This window comes from Haliotis asinina, chromosome 5 (genome assembly GCF_037392515.1).
Source record: "Haliotis asinina isolate JCU_RB_2024 chromosome 5, JCU_Hal_asi_v2, whole genome shotgun sequence".
Taxonomy (NCBI): Eukaryota; Metazoa; Mollusca; class Gastropoda; order Lepetellida; family Haliotidae; genus Haliotis; species Haliotis asinina.
This window is the reverse complement of record NC_090284.1, coordinates 10355516-10377188: the sequence shown is the minus strand read 5'-3', so window position 1 is coordinate 10377188 and position 21673 is coordinate 10355516. Positions and strand designations below refer to the sequence as shown.

General features: G+C 39.1%; 1 protein-coding gene across 1 annotated transcript; it reads left to right on the top strand.

The window, feature by feature from the left end:
* Positions 1–149: 149 nt before the first annotated feature.
* LOC137284619 (AP-4 complex accessory subunit Tepsin-like) lies at positions 150–20566 on the top strand. The gene is made up of 12 exons (XM_067816509.1): positions 150–221; positions 570–642; positions 1774–1865; positions 4874–4967; positions 5605–5672; positions 6538–6628; positions 6930–6998; positions 8822–9022; positions 9799–9919; positions 13649–13844; positions 14499–14633; positions 14806–20566. The coding sequence occupies exons 1-12, from the start codon at positions 165–167 to the stop codon at positions 15037–15039; spliced, it is 1431 nt and encodes a 476-aa protein (XP_067672610.1). The 5' UTR covers positions 150–164; the 3' UTR covers positions 15040–20566.
* The last annotated feature ends 1107 nt before the right edge of the window (positions 20567–21673 follow it).

Here is a 21673-nt window from a genome sequence, read left to right as displayed (position 1 = left end):
ATGATATAAACTTATGGTGGCACCTGCACAGGTAAATGTAGAAGCATTTGAAGATTTGTTTGCGTCACATAATGTTTGGTTTTGTCCGGTTTCTGTGGCATTGCGTCCGGATTTTAAACCTGACGCATTTTACTATCTTCAAACGCAAAAGAAGAGTACCTGCAATGAACAGTCCAGAATCAGTGAACCTGGTTTCTCAACGAATTTCATTTGTTAATAAGGTTTGAATGAATGGGAAAATATCTTATTTCACATAAAAGCGCCATGACATAAATACGTTGTATTAAATAGAAAAACTGAGTTAAGCGTAAGTCTGTTACAAATAAATTGGCGTCGCCGAGTGCTTTACAATGACTGCTGACGACAGTGACCTACGATTTGCACAAATAATTTGTCATTTAATATTCTGAAGGATGTGAATGTATTCCCCGGTCAACGTACGGTTATGAGAGACTAATTATTGTGCCGTTTTCAAATGTTATCACACAGGACATGTTAATTTTTTTTTATAACACCAACGTGAAAACCATTATGACGTTTTAGACCATTTTGTATATGCATCATTTCAGATCAGCACCCTGCTGAAGGCTACATCTGATGATGACAAGCCGATACCAGGATACCTGTATAAGGAAATCAGTGGTGGGCAGGGTTTGATTTTGTTGTTGTTATTGCTGTTTTTATGTCATTTCTCATTTGGGAACTAAAGGGCTAGCCTCTTTATTGTCAGATAGTTTTGAAGCCTCATTTTGCAGACCATAGGTTAATTAACTCTGAGGTTGTGTCAGATCAGATGAACTTTGAGTGAACTTTATGCACCTGATCATAATGAAGAACATGTATGTTCTAAAGCCAGTTAAATGTCAGACCTGAAATGATTTATAATTCATATTAACATTTCATTTACGCCTTGGTATGGACAGTTTGAACTTTGTGATAGTACCATTGGAATATGTTTTATATGAAGTTAAGATTGTAACATGTTCCACTAAAAGCATTATAAGCTGGGTAGGTCATTTTAAGAAAGTAGAACCTTATTTCTGTTCTTATTTCACGTTCTTAATTACATCAGCATGTCAGGTGGTCATGATCATGGTTTTCTCTTGACATTCTTGGCTTTTTAATCATGTGAGTGAGTTTAGTCTTACACCGCTTTCAGCAATATTCCAGCTACATGACGGAGGTCTGTAAATAATCGACTCTGGATCAGACAATCCAGTGGTCAACAGCATGAGCATCAATCTTCTCATTTGGAAACCATGTGTCAACCAAGTCAGCGAGCCTGACCATCCAATCACGTTAGTCACCTCTTACGACAAGCCTTTTATGGCAAGCATGGGTTGCTGAAAGTGTGTCCATGTGACACAAATGACATCTAGGAGTGAGTTAAGTAACTAATCATACACATTATGTTGTATAAAATCTAAGTTCTGAAACGGAAGTGGTTGTTAAAGAGGAGTTGAAAATGGGTAAAGCTAAGATGTGTATATAGTTAAGTGTAACAGGAATTCAGCAATAAAATATTAGATAAGAAATAAATATATCTATTGTTATGGTTTCCAGCGAGAAGCTATTTGACAATAGTAAGCAGTTAATGTAAGGGTCCTCACAAGATTTCCAGTGTGTTCATGTTTACACATTGTACTCATGTGGGGAATTGAACCTTGGCCTTTGGTGTGATGAGCAAATGCTTTAACCACTAGGCTGCTGCACTGCCCATGTTCATGTTAGAGGTGGCCAGGGGTTGAACTCAGTGTTTGTGCTTCATGGCAGGTATCAGCCATGAGTCTGTGGGCTACTGCGAGAGTCTGCTGGAGTACCTGGTCGACCGGCTGGAGAAGAACTCCTACCATGTGAAACTGAAGGTAATCCTCAGTATACTGTACTGTGCAATTTACAAACCCAGACTTACTGAAGCCTGCTTCTTTGTGTCAGTCTGAAGATAACGAGTTTGAATTTATAAGTGATACTTTAGTCAGATTGTTTGATCACATTTTAAAATAATTTGAATGGTAAGATGAAAAGTTGTGTAACATGACATGCCAACATCTGCAGCATGAGTGGAAGATTTCTCGCAGAGTAAGACAACCTGATCTGAAATAACTTTGGGATTGTCAGTTATGGTGAACATCATGACCCTGTAAAGGGGCACTGATTAATGTTTCTCGCCAATGGTCTAATTACAAAACCAAGCTGCAATCTGGTCAAGCTGCTCCCTCGTCTATGATGGACATAGGGATTAGGCTACTGTCCACATTGGCAGAATGTCCAGCTAAACATTGAGAAGGGTGGATGCCCATCACATGATCACATATTTTTATTTAAAATTATCCCTGGTATTCCTTGTCTGATTGTAGTAGAGCATCTCAGTTGTGGAGATTTTTTTCTAATGCCTGGATGGTATAGTGACTGATCCAATTTGATCCTATTTTTTTGTTTTTTTATCTCGATGTTTAACCATGTCATGTAAAAATATGATGTGTACAGGCAGGTAACAAGCCATTTGTTTTGTATAAGTCTGACAGATTGCAAAGCTTATATTTAGATAGTATTTCATAGCAAGCATCATGTGTAATGTTTGGTAGCTGTGCCCCTTGTCTAATGTCTATGATAATGAAAACACACATTTGATTTATTTGAATCCGTAAACTAGTAATGACTTTACAACTGGTAGAAAAATCTGAAAATTTTCTTAGGTAAAAAAATGATCATACCTATTTACCCATGTACACAGCAAATGCCTATATGTATTTCTTATGTAACAGCGAAGTTCCGTTTGTATCCTCAAAACCATTTCAGCTCATAAGTGTTTTCAGGCTGCATGCAATACAGCGATAACTTCGCCCTCGCTGTAACACTCATTTGGTGGCATAAACCTACACAACCTTTGTCATTGTTGACTTGATGGACAGTTAATGAATTTATAGCAGGTATAATTAGTGGTAACAGCACTCAGATTACTACACAAACGTCTCCCATGTGTCATTTTTCCTGTCTAGAGTAAATATTCAACAGTATAAATATGGCAAATGTATTACATGTGGTGTAATATGTGCTTGTAAGTGATGCAAGAGGGTTTATCAGCTGAGTTAAAAAAAACAAACATAAGTTAAAGGATCTGATTAACCGATAACACACTGATTGATTAATTAGTTTTATGTTCCACTGTGGATTTGTCAAACATAGTGTTTATGTGTGTAGATTTACCATATCTATACTGACTACACCCTGTTGTGAAGTCCAAGTGTAGAAACAACATCCTTCCTTCAAAGAATTATCTGCCAATACGTTGATTGACTGATTGCTCATTATTGACTAACTAAATTACTTAGAATGGCTGACATCATACAATTAGTTGCCAGGTGTGCTACCTTGGGTGACCAGTGAGATTAGAATTATTTACTAGCTGCAGATGAATGGCCTATCATTCTTTTATGTGGATATTGATGGATACATTCCAGGACAAGGTAATCTCCTGACATGTTGCTATAACTTTAGTCTTTTCATACCCCAGCATGTAATGCAGGGGCATATAGTCAATGCCTCGTCCGTCCATCCATTCGTCCATCTGTCCATAATCATTTAGTTTCCAGAGCATAACTCAGAAACTGTTCAATATTTTTTTACCAAACTTGATAAATATAATCATCTGAACCTATAGCTGTGTCTTTAGCTATTTACAGAGTTTTGGCATTTTCATATTTTTTTGTGTTTCCATAAAACATTTTGATTTTAGTCCAATAGTGGGGTGGGCTTCGTTTCCGGAGCTGAACTAAAAAACTGTTCAATATTTTTCTGCAGAACTTGGTAGATATATCAATCAGAACCTAAAGTGGTGCCTTTTGCTATTTCCAGTTTTTTGTGATCTATTATTTTCTTGGTTTCCATGGAAATGTTTTGAACTTAGTCTCAAAATGGAGGATGTGCTTCGTTTCCGGAGCAGAACTGAAAAACTTCTTAATATCTGTCAGTGTAACTTGGTAGATATGTGTGGCAGACCCCAAAGTGGTGCCTTTTGCTACATACAGGTTTTTGTGATTTGCTATTTTCTCGGTTTCCATGAAAATGTGTCGGACTTAATTTCAAAATGGAGGAATGGGCTTCATTTCTGGAGCATAACTCAAAAACCTTTCAATGTTTTTCTGCAAAACTTGGTAGATATGTGTGGCGGACCCCAAAGTGGTGCCTTTTGGTATTTCCAGGTTTTTGTGATTTATTATTTTCTGGGTTTCCATGGAAATGTTTCAGACTTAGTCTCAGAATGAAGGGATGTGCTTCATTTCCGGAGCATAACTCAAAAACCGTTCAATATTTTTCTGCAAAACTTGGTAGATATACCAATCAGAAGCTGCAATGATGCCTTTTGCTAGTTACAGGTTTTTGTGATTTCTTAGTTTCTGGGTTTCCATGGAAACGATTTGGACTTTGTCTCAAAAGTGACAGGTGTGTTTTGTTTCCGGAGCAGAACTCAAAAACTTCTTAATATCTGTCAGTGTAACTTGGCAGATATGTCTGGGAGACCCCAAAGTGGTGCCTTTTGGTATTTCCAGGTTTTTGTGATTTATTGTTTTCTTGGTCTCCATGGAAACGTTTTGGACTTAGTCTCAAAAGTGACAGGTGTGTTTCGTTTCCGGAGCAGAACTTAAAAACCATTCAATATTTTTCTGCAAAACTTGGTCGATATATCCGTCGGAACCTAAAGTTGTGTCTTTTGCTACTTACAGGTTTTTGTGATTTATTGTTTTCTTGGTCTCCATGGAAACGTTTTGGCATCCATGCTGGAACACTAAGTAAGAGCTCAGTAAGAGCTAGTAAGTAAGAGTAAGAGCTTAATATAGAGAATGTAAAGGTGATGGTTTTGAATCTTCTGTAGGTGCTGAAGGTGATGAGGTACACAGTTGACAATGGCCACCCCAACTTTAAGGCAGGCCTGATGAGGTCAGCTCGGGGCGTGAGAGCTGCAACAAGTAAGTTCACAGGGTAGCAGGATAATTGTTGTTGACCCTGATAATGTGACTTCTTTTGGTCATCTTAAGTGGTCTTGTAGCCGCCATACTGAAGTGCATTGTCTGTTGTCAAATGGTCTTATCTACTGTCTTAACTAACATATGTGTTTGACTTAAAAATTACATTGTGATGACATGCACTGACATTTTGCATCAGTGAATTTCAGCGATAGTGCATCTGAACACTGCGTAAATAATGTGATCCATCCAATTCAAATATAGCTGTTGCAGTAGCCATATTGACATTAGTGTACCGTTTTACTCCTTTAGCATGTTTATGAGCCATTTATTATTGTGAAATGTATTATTCACTATTCAGTAAGTCATGAGCCCTATGTTCATGATATTAATAAATGTTCTATATTCTCTCAATATTTTAACTTTTGAACCAGTGTGTGTACATGTATATGTGCCAAATGTTGGCTACAGTCTCAGGGTTGAAGTGATAGATATTTGTCATGTCATATATCTTTAGAAAATAGAAATACTTGTTAGTATTCATATGTAATCACATATATACAAAGCTTTTCTCTTAAAAAATGATACGATACATTGATCTGTAACTGTTGTCAGCATGCCAGTATTCTGACTGTTTCAGAGTATGGTGGACCACCTGATCCACTGCATGGCAATATACCTTACATCATGGTCAGGAAAGTAGCTCAGGTGGGTATTTTACGCAGAGGATCAAAACTGATTCCAAGATTTTGTTTGAAAAAGTAAGTCCGTGACAGGGGGAAATTGGGGAGGGCCGACAGGATGTCAGGATCCCACGGTTCATACTGACAAACGGTGTCACTCAATCCTACATAGCCTAGTGGATATAACTGCCAAATTAGTAAGCAAAAGGTTGCAGGTTCAAATCCAAGTGTCGGTTCTGTGTATTGTAGTTTTCAATAATGTGATATTTTGCAGTCGTCTTCAGTGACCGCAAGACAAGGTTATATGCATCCTCAAAACAAGTAATTATTCAAAGTCAAGGGCTGTTCCTCAGAAAATCCCAGCTATGTGGGAGATTCTGTAGAAATTCCATGGGATTTCATAGAGAATGCCCTCAAAACTGCCTGTAGAGGTTTACTCTAAATAGGAGAACTTGGCAACACAATATGGTGATGTCACTAAAGGTTTATAACTTGTCTTAGAACGTTGAAAGACAGGTTTAACTGGATGCCTATAGTACTGTTTAGTGTTTGCAATCATTCATGTTTTTGGATACAGTGACATCATTGGCCTGATGCAAAACGATCCAGGTGCTATCTGTTCACAGATGAACATTGTGACATTGTGACAATAGGCTCCCCTGTTTACTTTTTACTTGGAATGGCTTGTGTCATTGGTATACTCTGCTCTGTACAATATGGATAGGTTATACAACTGGATGTCCGTAATTCCTGTAAATACAAAGTCAAGTGGTCAAAAAATCATCATGACAAATGACAATATTCAGATTTTAGTTTTATATTTTTAGACCAGGTGTCTTTTATCTTATATTATTAACCATGGTAACCTGTCTGTGAGTTTCCCCCAACAGGAACTTTGTGAAATTTTGTTTGAGGTGGAGCAATCAACCAACCCAAGAACAGGGGAGACAACTCCAGCAAGACCACCTCCCAAGGCTATGAGTATGACTTTCGTGTGCTTCTAAAGTTGTAAACCTGTAATTTCATAAGGTTGTACATCTGAAATGTTATGCATGTTTAAGTTTATGAGAATTAGTTTTGTAATCCAGAAGAAATGTACCAGTAATAAATGTCAGTAAAGAAAACATAGGTGTCAGTAAATTGTGTGTAATCATGCTGACATCAATCTTGTTATAGGTGGAAATCATTCACTTTGGCTGTTGTTGGGAAAATGGACTCTAACTCTCAGAGTTTGGATATGTCTGTTCAAGCAGGTTTGTATGTTAATACTGTTTGGTTGCAGTGGGACTGGGACCTTCTTCCAATTCAGGCAAAATGGAAGGATTCGGGAATTCACCCAGGAATCAACAAAGTAAGATTAAGATATTGTTTTTGTGCTATCTTAACACAGTCTTATACTGTAAGATGTAAGAAGTTCTGATGTATTTTGCTTATTACATTAACACAAAGTTATAGATAAATATTTTTGCACAGTGTAAAATGTTGGAATTTGGGAATTATGTTTCAGCTGACTGAAAAAAAAGGAAGTAACATTGTAATAATGCAGTCTTTTTGAATCCTGAGTTTGAATCCTCATTCACAGTGTCATAAGATTCAAGTCACTGACTACTTAGACCAAACAATTTTATTTCTTGTTTTATGGCTAAACGGGTTGTATTTTTCAAGAATAAGAAAAAACATAACAATTATGCATAGTAAGTAACAAACCAGATATTGTAAATATGATTAAAACTCACTCAGTTTCCAGTTGTTAAAGTGATGCTGTATATCTTGTAATCATTTTCAAAGCTATTACATGGAAAGTGAGAAACACAGCAGGTATGGATTTAAATGAGGGCCTATTTGTCTCTTCTGAAATTCTGGTTCTGCAGCTTTTGTCTTTGTCAAGTACATATGCATGGTTGAGAGGTGGCAGCTTCGGTTTTGTCAAGTATTTGTTTGGTCTTCTCACACTATTGTGACTTAACCTGCGTATGGAGTGGTGGAAATTATTCCCTTCTCCAAATCATGTTATTTGTTTATTGTATTTGTTATTTTTCCTTATACTGACTCATGCTTAATTGCCTGTCTCCCTCTTCTATTTGAAAGTTAGTGGAACATTTGAAATCCCTTGATGTTCCCTTCTCCAAAATAATGCGTAAAATCACCCACTATTACCCTCCCTTTCCTCCATGTTTTGGCACCATTATTGGTCACTTGACCGGCCATGTGTGTCACTCTCTCCTTCTTAGCCCAACAGGAAGGTTGTTTGGGCGACTGACTGGGGGTTCCTATAATTTTCTTTTTGGAGAATCACCAATACTTCTGCCAGAAGTACCTCTCACCAACAGATCTCAATCTGCCTTGAAGGCAAGGACTGCAGCTGCAGTTTTTACTCAACATAAATCATTGGACGATCTATCTTGGATGCAGACATCTTCTATGAAGGATGGCAGCTCTGCCTATACAGTGCACCTACAGGATATTGTTGAAATATTGCTAAAAGCAGCTTAACACCATACTCACTTACTCACTCTAGTTAAGAGTTATTGGACACTGTCCTCAACAGATACCTGGTGACTGGGTGATTCGACTTGGTCACTTTGTTTACTGTGTCACATAATACATGGCTGTCATGGATCTGTACTCGTAATATTTGGTATGTTGCGGAGTACTGCAATAAACCTTTGTCATGACTATAGCAGCCTTCACACGGCAAACTAAAGTTAGACAACACAAGTTTGTAAACATTCAAACAACTTGCCACCAACACCGATGTCAGAGTTGCCAAACTATTGTTGAGAATAGGATCTATTCTCACCAACTTTTCCATCAAACTTTTGATTGTTGTCAAACTCGAGTTTGAAATCTGATGTGTTGTGAAACTTGTGTTTTCCAGAAACAACCAATGGCAGTCAGTGAAACTGTCATGTGACCGCACCACAAACTTTTAACGATATATGTTTGACCTTTGAACGTGCAAGTTTGACAAATTTCAGCTAGTGTTGTCAAACTTTCATTTGCTGTGTGAAGACCACTATAGAGACTTGCTTCATTATGTGCATCAGCAGCCTGTGATGTTCCTTGTGATATCAGTCACTGGTCCATACTCATGTTATGTTGCTAGATAGTTGTCTGCAGGCAACCAACACACCCCTGTCACATTTCCTATGAGTGATGTATGATTGCACTTAGAATCCCTGGGTGACACAATCATCAATGGCATCAGCAAGATAGCTGAGAAGATGGCGGAGACAGAGTCAGATCGACAAAAGGCAGTACTTGCCAGTCTGGATGGAAGCAGTGGGCAGTATCAACCGCCAGTCATTGTCAGCCCAGAGCCAATCACAACAGATGTCACAGTACCTCAACCAGTCATATCACCTTTAAGGAAAAGTAAGTCTGACTTCACAAGTACCGTAGCAACAGTAATTTTCTTAATAAGAAGTCCATGTCCATCATATTCCCCCCCTGAACAACTTCTGGACTGAATATTCTTTACAAGGTGCCCTGAGCAAGACTGAACAATTGCATTAGAGTTGATATTCCCTTGTGTGTATTTCACACTTCTGTTTCCTTCAATGGTGATGTAGAGCACATGCATGACTCTTATGGAGACAGTTCGACTTCCATCAACATTTAAGCTGTGTTGACTTGCTCTCTGACAATAATTTAATTTATTTATTGTTTATAAGCGCCCCCATTTGTCAATTAAAACTATAGAAGACAAGGATTTTTACAAACATGCCAGTATTTCTCATGCATAGGGATGTATTCATTCATTTATGAAATTCCTCAAATATCTTGATCTATCAATGTATGGAAGCATGACAGGATAGTTTAGAGGTTAATGTGCTTGCTTGTCAAAGAGGTTGATTCCCTGTACATTTTCACACTCCACAAGGTGTGAAGAAGTGAAAAGAGTGAAGTAAATCTATATATATGTGAAGGGCTTATCTGGACTACAAGCAGGAATGTCTGAATGTGTCAGTATGGCTGTGTCCCTTGGATGCATGGATACGTTCCTGTCCTTAATCTCAACTCTCCAGTCTGTCATGTCTTTGGGTGTGTTTTAATGTGTAAAATGTTGCATTTGATTTAAGTTTATTTGATTTTTATCTTTATATGGGTATTTAACACAGAAAGATAAGACTACTACTGTATCTCTCCAGCTCCCCCAAAGCATGTCCCCGGGAAAGCAGGAGGGGGATGGGATGATGACCCACCCACACCATCCCGGGGCTCTGACCAGAAACACTCCAACAGTCTAGGCAGCACAGATCTAGCTGACAGGTCAGTTGTAAAATTATCTACCCCTAGTGGGATGTGTACAGGTGACTTGCATGTGATGCACTGATAATTCACAGGTAACTTACATATTACACACTAGTTGCATACAGGTAACATACAGATAATGGTAAAACAGGAGCTGCACAGTTAACACACATGTAGCATACAGATGACACAAGTAACATACATTTAATGCACAGGTAAAACTGTGAAGGTCCGGGGTAGAATAGGCCTTCAGCAACCCATGCTTGGCATAAAAAGCTATGCTTGTTGTAAGAGGGGACTAACGTGATCGGGTGGTCAGGCTCACTGGCTTGGTTGACACATGTTATCGGTTCCCAACTGCGCAGATCGATGCTCATGCTGCTGATCACTGGATTGTCTGGTCCAGACTCGATTATTTACAGACTGCTCCAATATAGCTGGAATATGGCTTAGTGCAGCGTGAAACTAAACTCACTTATTCACTCACTACTGCACTGGTATCATACAAATAATACACGGGTAACAAAGGAGCTGCACAGGTAACATACAGATAAAGTACAGGTAAGACAGATAAAGCACAGGAGCTGCACGAGTAACATACAGGAAATGCACAGGTAATCAACAAGTGTTGTGAAATATCTAATTTCTGTGGATACAATGCCTCACTGCCAGATATAAGTGACATTGTTTTTAGGGTAAGCCATGTGGTGACATGAATCCTGTCTACATTGCACTGTGGGGATCACAAGAGAGAATTATTGTTGTGAAATGAACCACTACAGATAAACTGTATGAGTGATAGCTTGGAGGATTCTTAACACCATGAATGCTTTGGTTCATATCATGATGTAACTGTCATATTTCTGATTACAAAATGCCATTTGTGCAAGCATTCCAGTTTCCAACAGCAAGTTGGGAGTAGTTGCGGCTTCTTCAGTGGACATTAGCTGTCACCAAATGTTATGAACAACATAGGTATCCAAATCATGTGAGACGGTGCAGTTCACTGTGGAGAGTTGTTTCCCTTGGGCACACCAGAATCCTGTAACCATTCGTGAATTCCTAGTTAACCCTGACTCTGTTTCCAAATTTCCCGGCACCTTATCTATTCATGTAGGTTTCCCCGAAGTGGTTAGTTAACATGTAAGACTTTTATCACTTCAGGCTTTCCTACCACATCAAGCTGGCACACCAGGATGTATCCTGGCATGATGTAAATTTGCGGACATCTATTTTTGCGCACTGTCACTTCCGGATTTACGCGGTTGCTACACATAAAAGTGCGACGTAAGATTTCGTATTTGTAAACAAGAAGTCATCTTCATTTTCTTGCTGTCACGATTCGGATATCACAAACTTCAAAGTAGAGTTTTATATCCAAAGTTTTCCAGCAAATGTATTTTTACTCTTCTGTGTTTATGCAAAAACATCAAAATGAAAATAAACCCTAAATAATAGTTTTTGTTCATGACATCACCGATCTGTCGGTTGTCTTTACTGGTAAATGGTAATGCTAAAAGGTCATGACCCCAGAAGATGGGGTGCTGTACGGGATCAGTAACTGTTGAAGCCCATTTCAGACACAATCCTTATAACTTTACTTCAATATTGTGATGGTCATCATGAAGATTGAGAAATTATTCCTCCAGTTTAATTGCAAAATTCATAAGTTATGAAAGCTTGTAAATGATTAGGCATTACGAGATATCTTTTCATGTATCTAGTTTTGCGAGTCAGTGTTTTGAAATCTCTTTTTGGTAAGAAATCTGTCAAAGATCGTAGCATGTTGTTTCAAGGATTATAATGTATTGCCATTCGTAAAATATCATAGACAATTGCCATCACATTACGCTGTTGGTTTAGAGCACAGTTGTACTTTGTAAGAGTCTATGTCAACAACGTCGCTTGTCAAAACGATCTTGTTTACATTTTCAAGCGCTTTTGAATTGACTGCACTTTTTTTTATATTTCGTTGTTCTAATCATCCAGTTTCGAAAACTGACCATCAGATATGGATTAATCTTACCTTGTCCTTCGACAAACTGTGACATAATCCCTGTGGCACTTGTTAGTTAACCATTCTTTGGTGAATTTGTGATCTGGGCCGAGCTACGTGTTTCAGTGATGCCCACCATTTTAACTTTGTGACAGCCAGTCTATGTCGCAATGGGGTTACCGCTGCTTTTGACTCAGATTAGTGTTTTGCAATATAAAGTTTATATAATCTTGTGAATTACAAACATATGAACCCAGAATTGTATTTAATGATATGTCAGGTCATGTTGCAAAGCCAATGTTAATTCTGACTCCCACTGTTGTTTTCATCCGCGATGTTCAGCATTATTATTTATGAACATGTTTTCTATAAATATGACTTCCAGTGCCGCTGTCAAATTATATGAGCGACTGAGTCATGTTGTTAAACATCTTATGTGTCAGATAAGCTCCAATTGACTCCTGACATCTGGAATCTTCCTCTTTGAATTGTCCATCATAGTTCCCAGTCGACGTCGCTCATTGTTATTGCATCCCCCTGAGCAGGCAGCAAGTACGTAGCAGGACGTAGAGAGATGCAATTGTTGATCAGATGATATTTGAGGACATTTAATTGAATTACGCGTAATTAATTGGTGGGTAGAAAGTCATTTTCGTACCAGATTAGCTTCTAAGATAATGCGTCTTCCCCTTTATTTAGTGGTTTCATGTTGTGAAAGTAGATCCCTCAAAAGAATAAGGACGTAACGGGACGTAATATCTCGTGATTTGATTGGGCAAGAACTGACATGTGACCATTTTCTCGCACCTATAAATACGATGCAGTCCAATAGTTGGGTCATTCTGACTTTTGCAGTCTATAGACTGGTTCCCCTGCCCTATTCCGCGCTGCTCTATCGCTGCACTACACTACTTTGTGTAGCCAGCTTGCTGAGGATAGCATAGGCAGAGTACCAGTCTAGGCAGTCTACAGGTCGGTCTCAAACTAAGGGCAGGTAATTCAGCCCGAAAGTTCCCCTTGTCCTTACATAATTATAATAGCTGATGCTATAAATAGACTGCACTTTTTGAACAAAGACACAAAACATTTATTATTTTAATAACCATCGAGTTATTCAGATTACCAAATAACAGTGACTACCATTGAAGCCATAGATCATACTTATATTGCCCTAACACTTGTCCATGCACATAAACCTTAAGCTTGAGAGGGATCTACATAGTGAAAAAGAGCATTGTGCTGAATTACATTTAAAACCATGAATAAAAAGCTATTTATTCATTGAAAAGAAGTGTTTGACTCTTCCTGAAAACAAGACTGACAAGGTTTAGTAAAAGTTGAGTCCCGGACGCCACAATGTTACATCAGTATCAGCTGTTGGTGTAAACTATTCACCATACTCTGTGTCCAGATTTGAGCTATCATGAATATGGATGTCGTTGCGCGCAATAGACCTTGATAGCGTCGTGTGGATGATGGCTTTGTCCTGCTATGATGCTGAAACATGTGCTTTTGTAAACATTTTACATTGATGAAGGTTTGTATGATTGTTGATTTTCATGTGCCTTGTTAATTCCTCATTTCGAGCCGAAATGTATTAGGTGCACGAATACTGATTATGGAAGGTTAGCTGGAATACTGTACAATTTGTCACTCACTCACCTTTGATGAGATTACTGGTTGTTTATGAGAAAGAGAGCTTCTTCTTTTCCAAAGTGACCAACTCTTTTGTAAACTCTCTACTGTTTCAGACTTGAGTCTGTGACACTAGCCGACTGGAGCACAGAGGAAAACCTTGTGAACTCTATTGTGGATGATCCAAGTCGTCCTCTCCACTCCCAGTCCCAATTGGCAGCATTCCAAAGACGATGTTCTGGTCTAAATTCTGAGAAGGTGCTGGACTTCATCATCCAGAGACTCACATCCGACCAGGAACCTGTTGTCATGGTAGGGCTCAACATCAGTAGTTCTAGCGAAGGGAATGTGTTGTGTGTTTAAAGCAAAACTAGTTGACCAGTCACAGCCAAAGTCATTTCCCTCCTTGTGGCAATAATTGTAACAAACAGTAATATAGGGTTTAGCCTTATGTAGCAGAGCTGTATTACAACTGAATATTTTTTAATAATTCTAAGCAATTATTACTTTAATAATAAAAATATTGACAGAAAATAATTTTAGTTCCGAAGAAAAGAAATGGAACATTACTTTGTTATATTGATCTATCAAGGTTGCTGGTATGTTTCAACTCCTGAAAGTTTGGTCAGCCAAATGATTTTACATTCTTAACCTGCTGTCTTTGGGACAGTCTAGTATTAAGTCAAGTTATCTGTATTTTGATGTTACTGATTTAAAGATTCTGCCAGGATAGGCAAGTTATATCACACACACAGTGTAGTGAAATGTACTTGGAAATGTTTTGATACAATACTTAGTGTGTGAGATTATTGTAACTTAAATAAGATCCAGTTTTAACTAAAAGGACAGTACCAAACACAAACAGTTTCCTGAATGATTTGCCCTAGCTGTAGCTGTGTTTGCGCCATCCTTCAGCCATGCATCAAAATAATGATGTTCGACCTCGTTTTGTTCTTCCTGATCTAGAAAAGTATGCTGCTTCTTGAGACATACTTACGATCAGACCTGGTCAACCTTGAATACTTGGTCTCCACCTGTGAACAAAGTCTACTGGCAGTCCATGGACACTGGACTGGACCCCCTCGCTCCAAGGCCAGGAAGGTAGGTCAAGGTCGTTGCATGATCAACTGACCATTTGGTAATTATATATGGTCTTCCTGATTCTCGTCTATATCTAGACATACGGAGTAGAAAGTAGTAAGTGAGTTTGTAATTAAATATTTTACATTGTCTTGAGTTGTGTTTTTGTATGGTTAACTTTGTTTTTCCTTAGATAATCCGTATCCTTGAGAAACTGACCTCACACACCAGCATCCTCCCTTTGAGTGATGGGCAGATCATCAATAGAGACACAGATATGTGTGAAATCTCACCAGCTGAGCCGGACCATACAGCATTAGTGGGAGATAACTCTGATGACCTTGGGTTACTTCCAACTCCGCTGGTTTCTAATGACCTTGAAGTAACACAAGATAGTGTCTTGGATAATAGTGATAATATATCATGACATACCTATGTTTTTCTTGGAATCAAAATTAAATAATTCCATCGATAAGACAGTTCTTTTGACAGAAGAAAAGGGACATTATTTCTTATACATGTATATCCTATTTGTGTCCTGGCGTTCCAGTGGCTGAAGACACTGCAGTTCACAGAATGTCTGATAGTCAAGCCAGGACCTCCATTAACGAGTTTCGGTCCACGCTTTCTTCAGATTACGAGCCCTGGTCTGTGCACATGCTACTGTATTTGTGTGTTTTATTGAAATGTCGGACCTGTGTCGGATTTGTCCCGATTGTGATCATCAGTCTATGAACTATACACCTGTGCTTATGGGTTCACAAAAGAGGTAGATGTCCAAGACCAGCATTGCTTCAGGCTGTTCCCCAACGTTAAGTTGTCATCCCATGACATTACACCTGACATATACTGTTTAAGCAACCCCTACTCAGTACTTCACTTCACTTTCACTAGGGTATAAGTTCCTTAAGTGGCACTTAGAAGCTGGTATGATGAAGAGGAACACATGTTATGGATACCCAACTTGTTTCTTGCAGTGGATGCTAGTGTAAGAAAGAAGTTATATATTCATAACAAGTGTTCCTTTTCGATACACAGGGTAGCCATGTAGCTAAATCATGTGCTTGAATATACCTGGAATATTACTAAAAGTGGCGTAAAACAATCCTAACTCACTTCTAGGCACATACACTGTATTACTGTAAACTGTCGGTGACGGTCACTAAACTTTTCCGTGCCTTCTTATTTTCATGAGGTTATCTTGTTACAAGGTTGTCTCTAAATGTTTTTACATGAAGGTGCGTGACCATTGAGTTGTTTTAAAATAAACAGATTTGCGAAGTGATCTAAAAACAAATGTAATTGATTTCAGAATTAATCCTTTAATTAAATTAATTGGGTGTTTGCGCAATGAAAATAGAACATGATTGAGACGTGTTAATCCAGATGAGCCCAGCGGTCACACGAGATTGAGCAATGGCACCTGTATTGTTTTTTGTTGTTGACTTACCTGAATACAGTGTATGATATGTCTATATTATTGCAAGTTCTCATTCTTGCATCATGAAGTCTGACGTGAAGTTTGCGAAAATTAAATGGTCGCGAAAATTTGGCTGTTTACAGTATCTTAAACACGGACATATATGTTTGACTTCATGTCCCAGACAAAGAGTCATGTAGATATGTTGACGTGGGCATGTTCTGACTGTGCTTACTTTGCTTTGTATACTCACCTTGACATTCTTTGTGAACAATTCCACTCTACAGAACTTGATGAACAGGAAAGTTAGTGTTAATAATTTATATATACCAGAGATGAATTCATCCATTGGCTACCATGGTGGGTTTTGGTTCATTGTCAACACTGCACTAAGCAACACTATAGCTGTATTGCTTCAGGCTGTCAGTGATCAAGTCTGGACCAGACAATGCAGTGATCTACAGACAGCATGAGCATCGATCTACACAACTGGGATAGAATGACGTGTGTCAACCAAGTCAGCGAGTCTGAACACACAATCCCGTTAATTGCCTCATACGACAAGCATGGTGGTGCATAAGGCAAAGAGGACTCAGCAATTTGTACAATAATCTTCTAACTGTATTCCCATCATGCTGTTGCTTACAGTAGCAGCAAATAGCATTTGATGGCTGAATACCTTGGACATTCTGAAATTAAGGGAACTGTGGTCTGCTGTAATGGAGCAACTCTTGCCTTCGCTGAAACTAGCTGCACATACAGTCCCTCTGAGGTAGGCCATGACATGTATGCAACCAAGCTGTAGGCTTTGGCACTGGCGTCTGCAAACACATGTAACTTGGACACTCCAGTCACCACATTTGGTTTCAAACATCTTGGATAGTATACTGTATTAAGCTGTCTCAGATTTTCAAATATGCTCTTCCGTAAGGAACACATAGTATCTGGAAGGGGGTCATCCCATCCTAACTCTTTCATCTTGCCTTGCCATCCAGGATGTAATTGTCACGTCTGAGGCCAAGCCGATTGGGTCATAGATTCTTGATATTCTTGACAAGACACTTCTCTTTGTAAATGTCTCAACACACAAATTTGCAACACGAAACTGAACAGTGTCCTTCATTGGGTTCCATACTACACCTAGCATTTTGACATCTTCATTATCAAGGTCGATCACTGATGCCTGTTGCTCAGAATCCCCCTCCTTCTTTGATATTTTTTCCCGTACAGTCTCTGAAGAACAGTACCATTCCTTATGTGGAAACTTCCAATAGACAAACTCTTGTCCAGATCTTGGATCTTCTGTACTGCTCGTTCTGGTGATGAACAGGAATGAATCAGGTCATCCATATATCTATCTCTTGCTGCTTCAGGGAAGTCTTCCTGGTTTTCTTCAGCAATATGGTTTATCACCTAATGTCACTCGAAGCAAACGATAAATGTCTGGTTTCCTGTTCTCATCTAAGTTTCTCCAAAGAAACCTCTGAACCTGGGTGTCACTCTCTGGCAACAGAATTTGGAGATACATCTTAGAAATGTCGCCTACGAAGGAAATCATTTCCTCCCTAAACCTGAGCAAAACTCCAAACAAGTTGCCTATCAAACATGGTCCCTTGTACAAGAACGAATTCAGAGAAGGCCCTTTAAGGGTACAGGCTGGGTCAAATACAATCTGAAGTGGCGTACTCATTTTGTCTGGTCGATACACTCCATGGTGTGGAAGATAGTAGACTGGACTTGCATCACTTGATTTCTCACTCACTGGTTCAGACCATTTATTATTCACATACTCTTGTATGGCATTATCATACATCTTTGCTTTATCTTCATTCTTGAGAAGATTCCTAGTGAATAAAGTCTCTTTTCTGCTAGAGGGTGATTGTCCGGCAGCATGTGCGGCTTCATCTTCCTTGGCTATTTCATATCTATCTCCAACTTTCTTGCAGGAAGCCTTGAACATCTCCATGGCCACCTTATCATCACTTGAAATAGGTTCTTTGGGAGATCGGATCCTAATAGTTTCAAAGTCATAGAATTTCTCCAAGTTGATCTTTTCCATGAAATTGACAGAGCAAACTGTTGGCATTCTCTTTGTGTTGTCAGGCCCAAGGACATACCATCCAAGTGCTGACTTTCTTGTAATCGGTTGAAACAGTAAGCCTTGTTGATTCTCTATTTCTGCATGTAAGTGAGAATATTGTATCCCCAGTATCAAGTCAATTGGCCCTGCTTTGTGATTAAAAGTCAAATCTGAAAGGTGGGGAAATGACTGTAGCCACTGTCTATCCAAAGCAGGTACACCTGTTACTGTTGTCTCAAGTTCATATGCCTCTATGGACTATTCTTCTCTTCCATCCAAGGATGACAACCAAAACTTGAGTCATCGACTGTTCGTGTTTTGCAAGATTTCCTCTCTGACAACAGAAACATCTAGCCTTTCATGTTTTTCCTGCAACCATAATGCTCTACCAAATTCTCTTCTTATACCTAAAGTTGAAGCTCCACTGTCAACAAGAATATTTCCTTCTCTCGGTTTTCCATTTCTTCCTGTAAACATACCTCTAATAACTGGCAAAATCCCATCTCGATCATGTGCAGGTGAGCATGCACTTGCTACAGATGGACTGATATGGATAAGTTCATTATGCGTACGAGTACATCCGTCCTTCCCACATGCTCTTTTAGACCTACATTCTCTTGTCTTCTGTATGCAGTCATTCACATAGCTGAAATCCGGCAGATCTTTTCACAGTCTGTTGAGAGTAGATCCCTCTCCTGGTCATTTCATTCTCTCTGGATCTCTCATGAAGGTGATCAGGTTTCAGTCTGTCAAGATCACCAAAATCTGGGTCAAATTCAGCTTTGATGTGTTGATGGACAAAATCACTAATCTGAGTCACTGAAGGTGTGTCCCCTTTCTCTCTCAGGTTTGTGACGAAGCTCTTCCACCTTGCTATGAGATACCCTGGCAATCTCAACACTATCTTTCTGGGATTCTCATTAGCATTGACATCCGCAAAATGATTCAGCCTCTTCAAAGTTGCTATGCTGTTAATCAGGTCAAGACAAGTCTTGAAGACCATTTCTTTCATTTGGTGGAATCTTTGCTCCCTTGGTCAACTTGTTCACCATACCATAAGCAATCAGACTTGGCTGTCCAAACGGGTCTGCCAGCATGGGCTCAGTTTATCATGCCAGATGGGTATCCTTAATGTGAAATGTGATGGTGTCTAAGCTGACTCCAACTGTAAAACCAGCAAAAGTCCAGACTACTGCCTGCAGCCAAACATATTTACATGAACAGACATTGCTGTACAAGTGCAATAATCTCAGACTCACAGTAAAATACAATTCCCCTCACCTTATGTAAAAAAACATCAGTCATTCTTGGTGGTCAGAATCTTTGTAAAAGAAGTCATTTTTTCCACCCAGAAATCATATTGGCATGTTAGGGAAGAAATTAATGTTACTTTTGTCGGGAAAATATTTGTTTTTGAATTTATGTTAGCCTTTGCTGGATGTCTATTAATCTTCATGAATAGCCGATCACATGGTGGTAATTCCTTGAGACTTTTGTGGTAGCTTCAGTATACTATATGTCAAGATATATTCAAACACATGGCCTGGTGGACTTAGACTCAGAACAGTAGATGTGGGGAATATGAGGTGTCCCCTCAGAGATAATGTAGGAATATAATGGCAAAGATTTGCTTCTTAATGTTCAATGTATTGTGTTCTTGTATATCAGCACTGATCCTACTGACCAGTGTCACCATCATACTGAGCCACATCATAGGATGGATGTGTATCCCTTTTGACTGAAGGGTGAAAACTGTTGTTTTGTTAGAATTTATCAATGATTTAACATGCCAAAGCTGTTTTCTTTTCTATTGTTTAAATATGTTCCATTACATGGCATCAGGAGTCTTTGTGTTGTAGAAGCAAGAACATAGTTGGCTCCAGTGATGAAATTTGGAGTGCCGATTTTGCAGCAGATCATAAAAGTCAGTATATTGAGGCCTGGCTCTGCTTGCACAGAGCAATCTTAGTTATGATCAATCTTAGGCCCCTACAATCAACTTTACAATAACCGTACATTTGCCCTAATCCACATGCACAGAGTCGATCTTAAGACAGCACAGATTTAAGATCGCGATCTTAACTAAGATCAAACTCTTCAACGTTGGAGGTAGAAATTTCTTAAACTTGACTCCTGTCTACAGCCTACAATCGCTTTGTACAAGTGGATGGTGTTTGTAGCCGAAGCCTAAGATCTCGATCTTAAGGATTTACAATAATTGTAGTTCTAAGACCGTTTTGTGCAAGTGGGCCCTGACCTACACATGTTAAAACTATTTATAAGCTTCCCCACATGGTATAATGTGTGAAGCCCATTTGTGGTGGTGTCCCCTGCCGTAATATGATAAAATGTTACTAAAAGCGGCACAAAGCCATACTCACTTGCTCACTTCAGCAGAAGTATGTTTTACCGTCATGTCCTACATATCTGCATGTAATTGTTGTGTTATAGAGAAGCTCCAGTGTTTCTACTTTTAAAGTATTAAACTGGCAACACTTTTAATAAAGTTTATCTGTGATATTGCAGTGTAAAGTGTTGTTTTGTTAATTGTCTATTTATTACAAACACTCAGGGCGATGGGGTAGTGTGGTGGTTAAAGTGTTCGCTTGTCATGCCAAAGAGCGACAAACGGGATCGGGTGGTCAGGCTCGCTGATTTGGTTGACACGTCATCGGTTCCCAATTGCGCAGATCGATGCTCATGTTGTTGGTCACTGGATTGTCTGGTCCAGATTTCATTATTTATAGACCGATGCCATATAGCTGGAATATTGCTGAGTGCGGCGTAAAACTAAACTCACTCACTCATTCAAGCAGCAATGTGAGGAGGCATGATGTCAAAATTTTCAGTCACGTGGGCGCAGTGTGATCGCAATATGGTGACTCGCATGGTTGGAACAACTTCTCTTTGCAGTTTCTATCACACAGCTTCATCTTGTCAAAAGGAAAGCAGTCACTCACTCACTCATACCAAAGACCCAGGTTCCATTCACCCAGTGGGTACAAATTGTGAAACCCTTTTGTGGTATCTCCTACCGTGATATTGCTGGAATATTGCTAAAAGCAGCATTAAACCACACTCACTCACTCAGTCCAAACATGTTGTATTGAATTAATGTAGTTCAGTGTATAATGGGGTCAATGGGGTTCATCTAAGGGTGGTGGGGTAGTGTAGAGATTAAAATGTTCTCTTGTCATGCCAAAGACCCAGGTTCCATTCACCCAGTGGGTACAAATTGTGAAACCCTCTTGTGATGTCCCCACCCGTGAAAGCAGCATAAAACCACACTCAGTCACTCACTACAAACATGATGTATTGAATTAATGTAGTTCACTGTATTATGGGGGTAAATGGAGTTCATGTAATAATGATAGAGCAGAAGAGGGCGTCACCCAAATTTATCACCACTACATTCTGGGTTGGGCATAAAAGTTACATGTATGACCAGAGTTTGGGTTGGACATAAAAGTTACATGTATGGCCAGAGTTTGGGTTGGGCATAAAAGTTACAAGTATGGTCAGAGTTTGGGTTCCATGAAAACAGTACATGACATGAAAGGG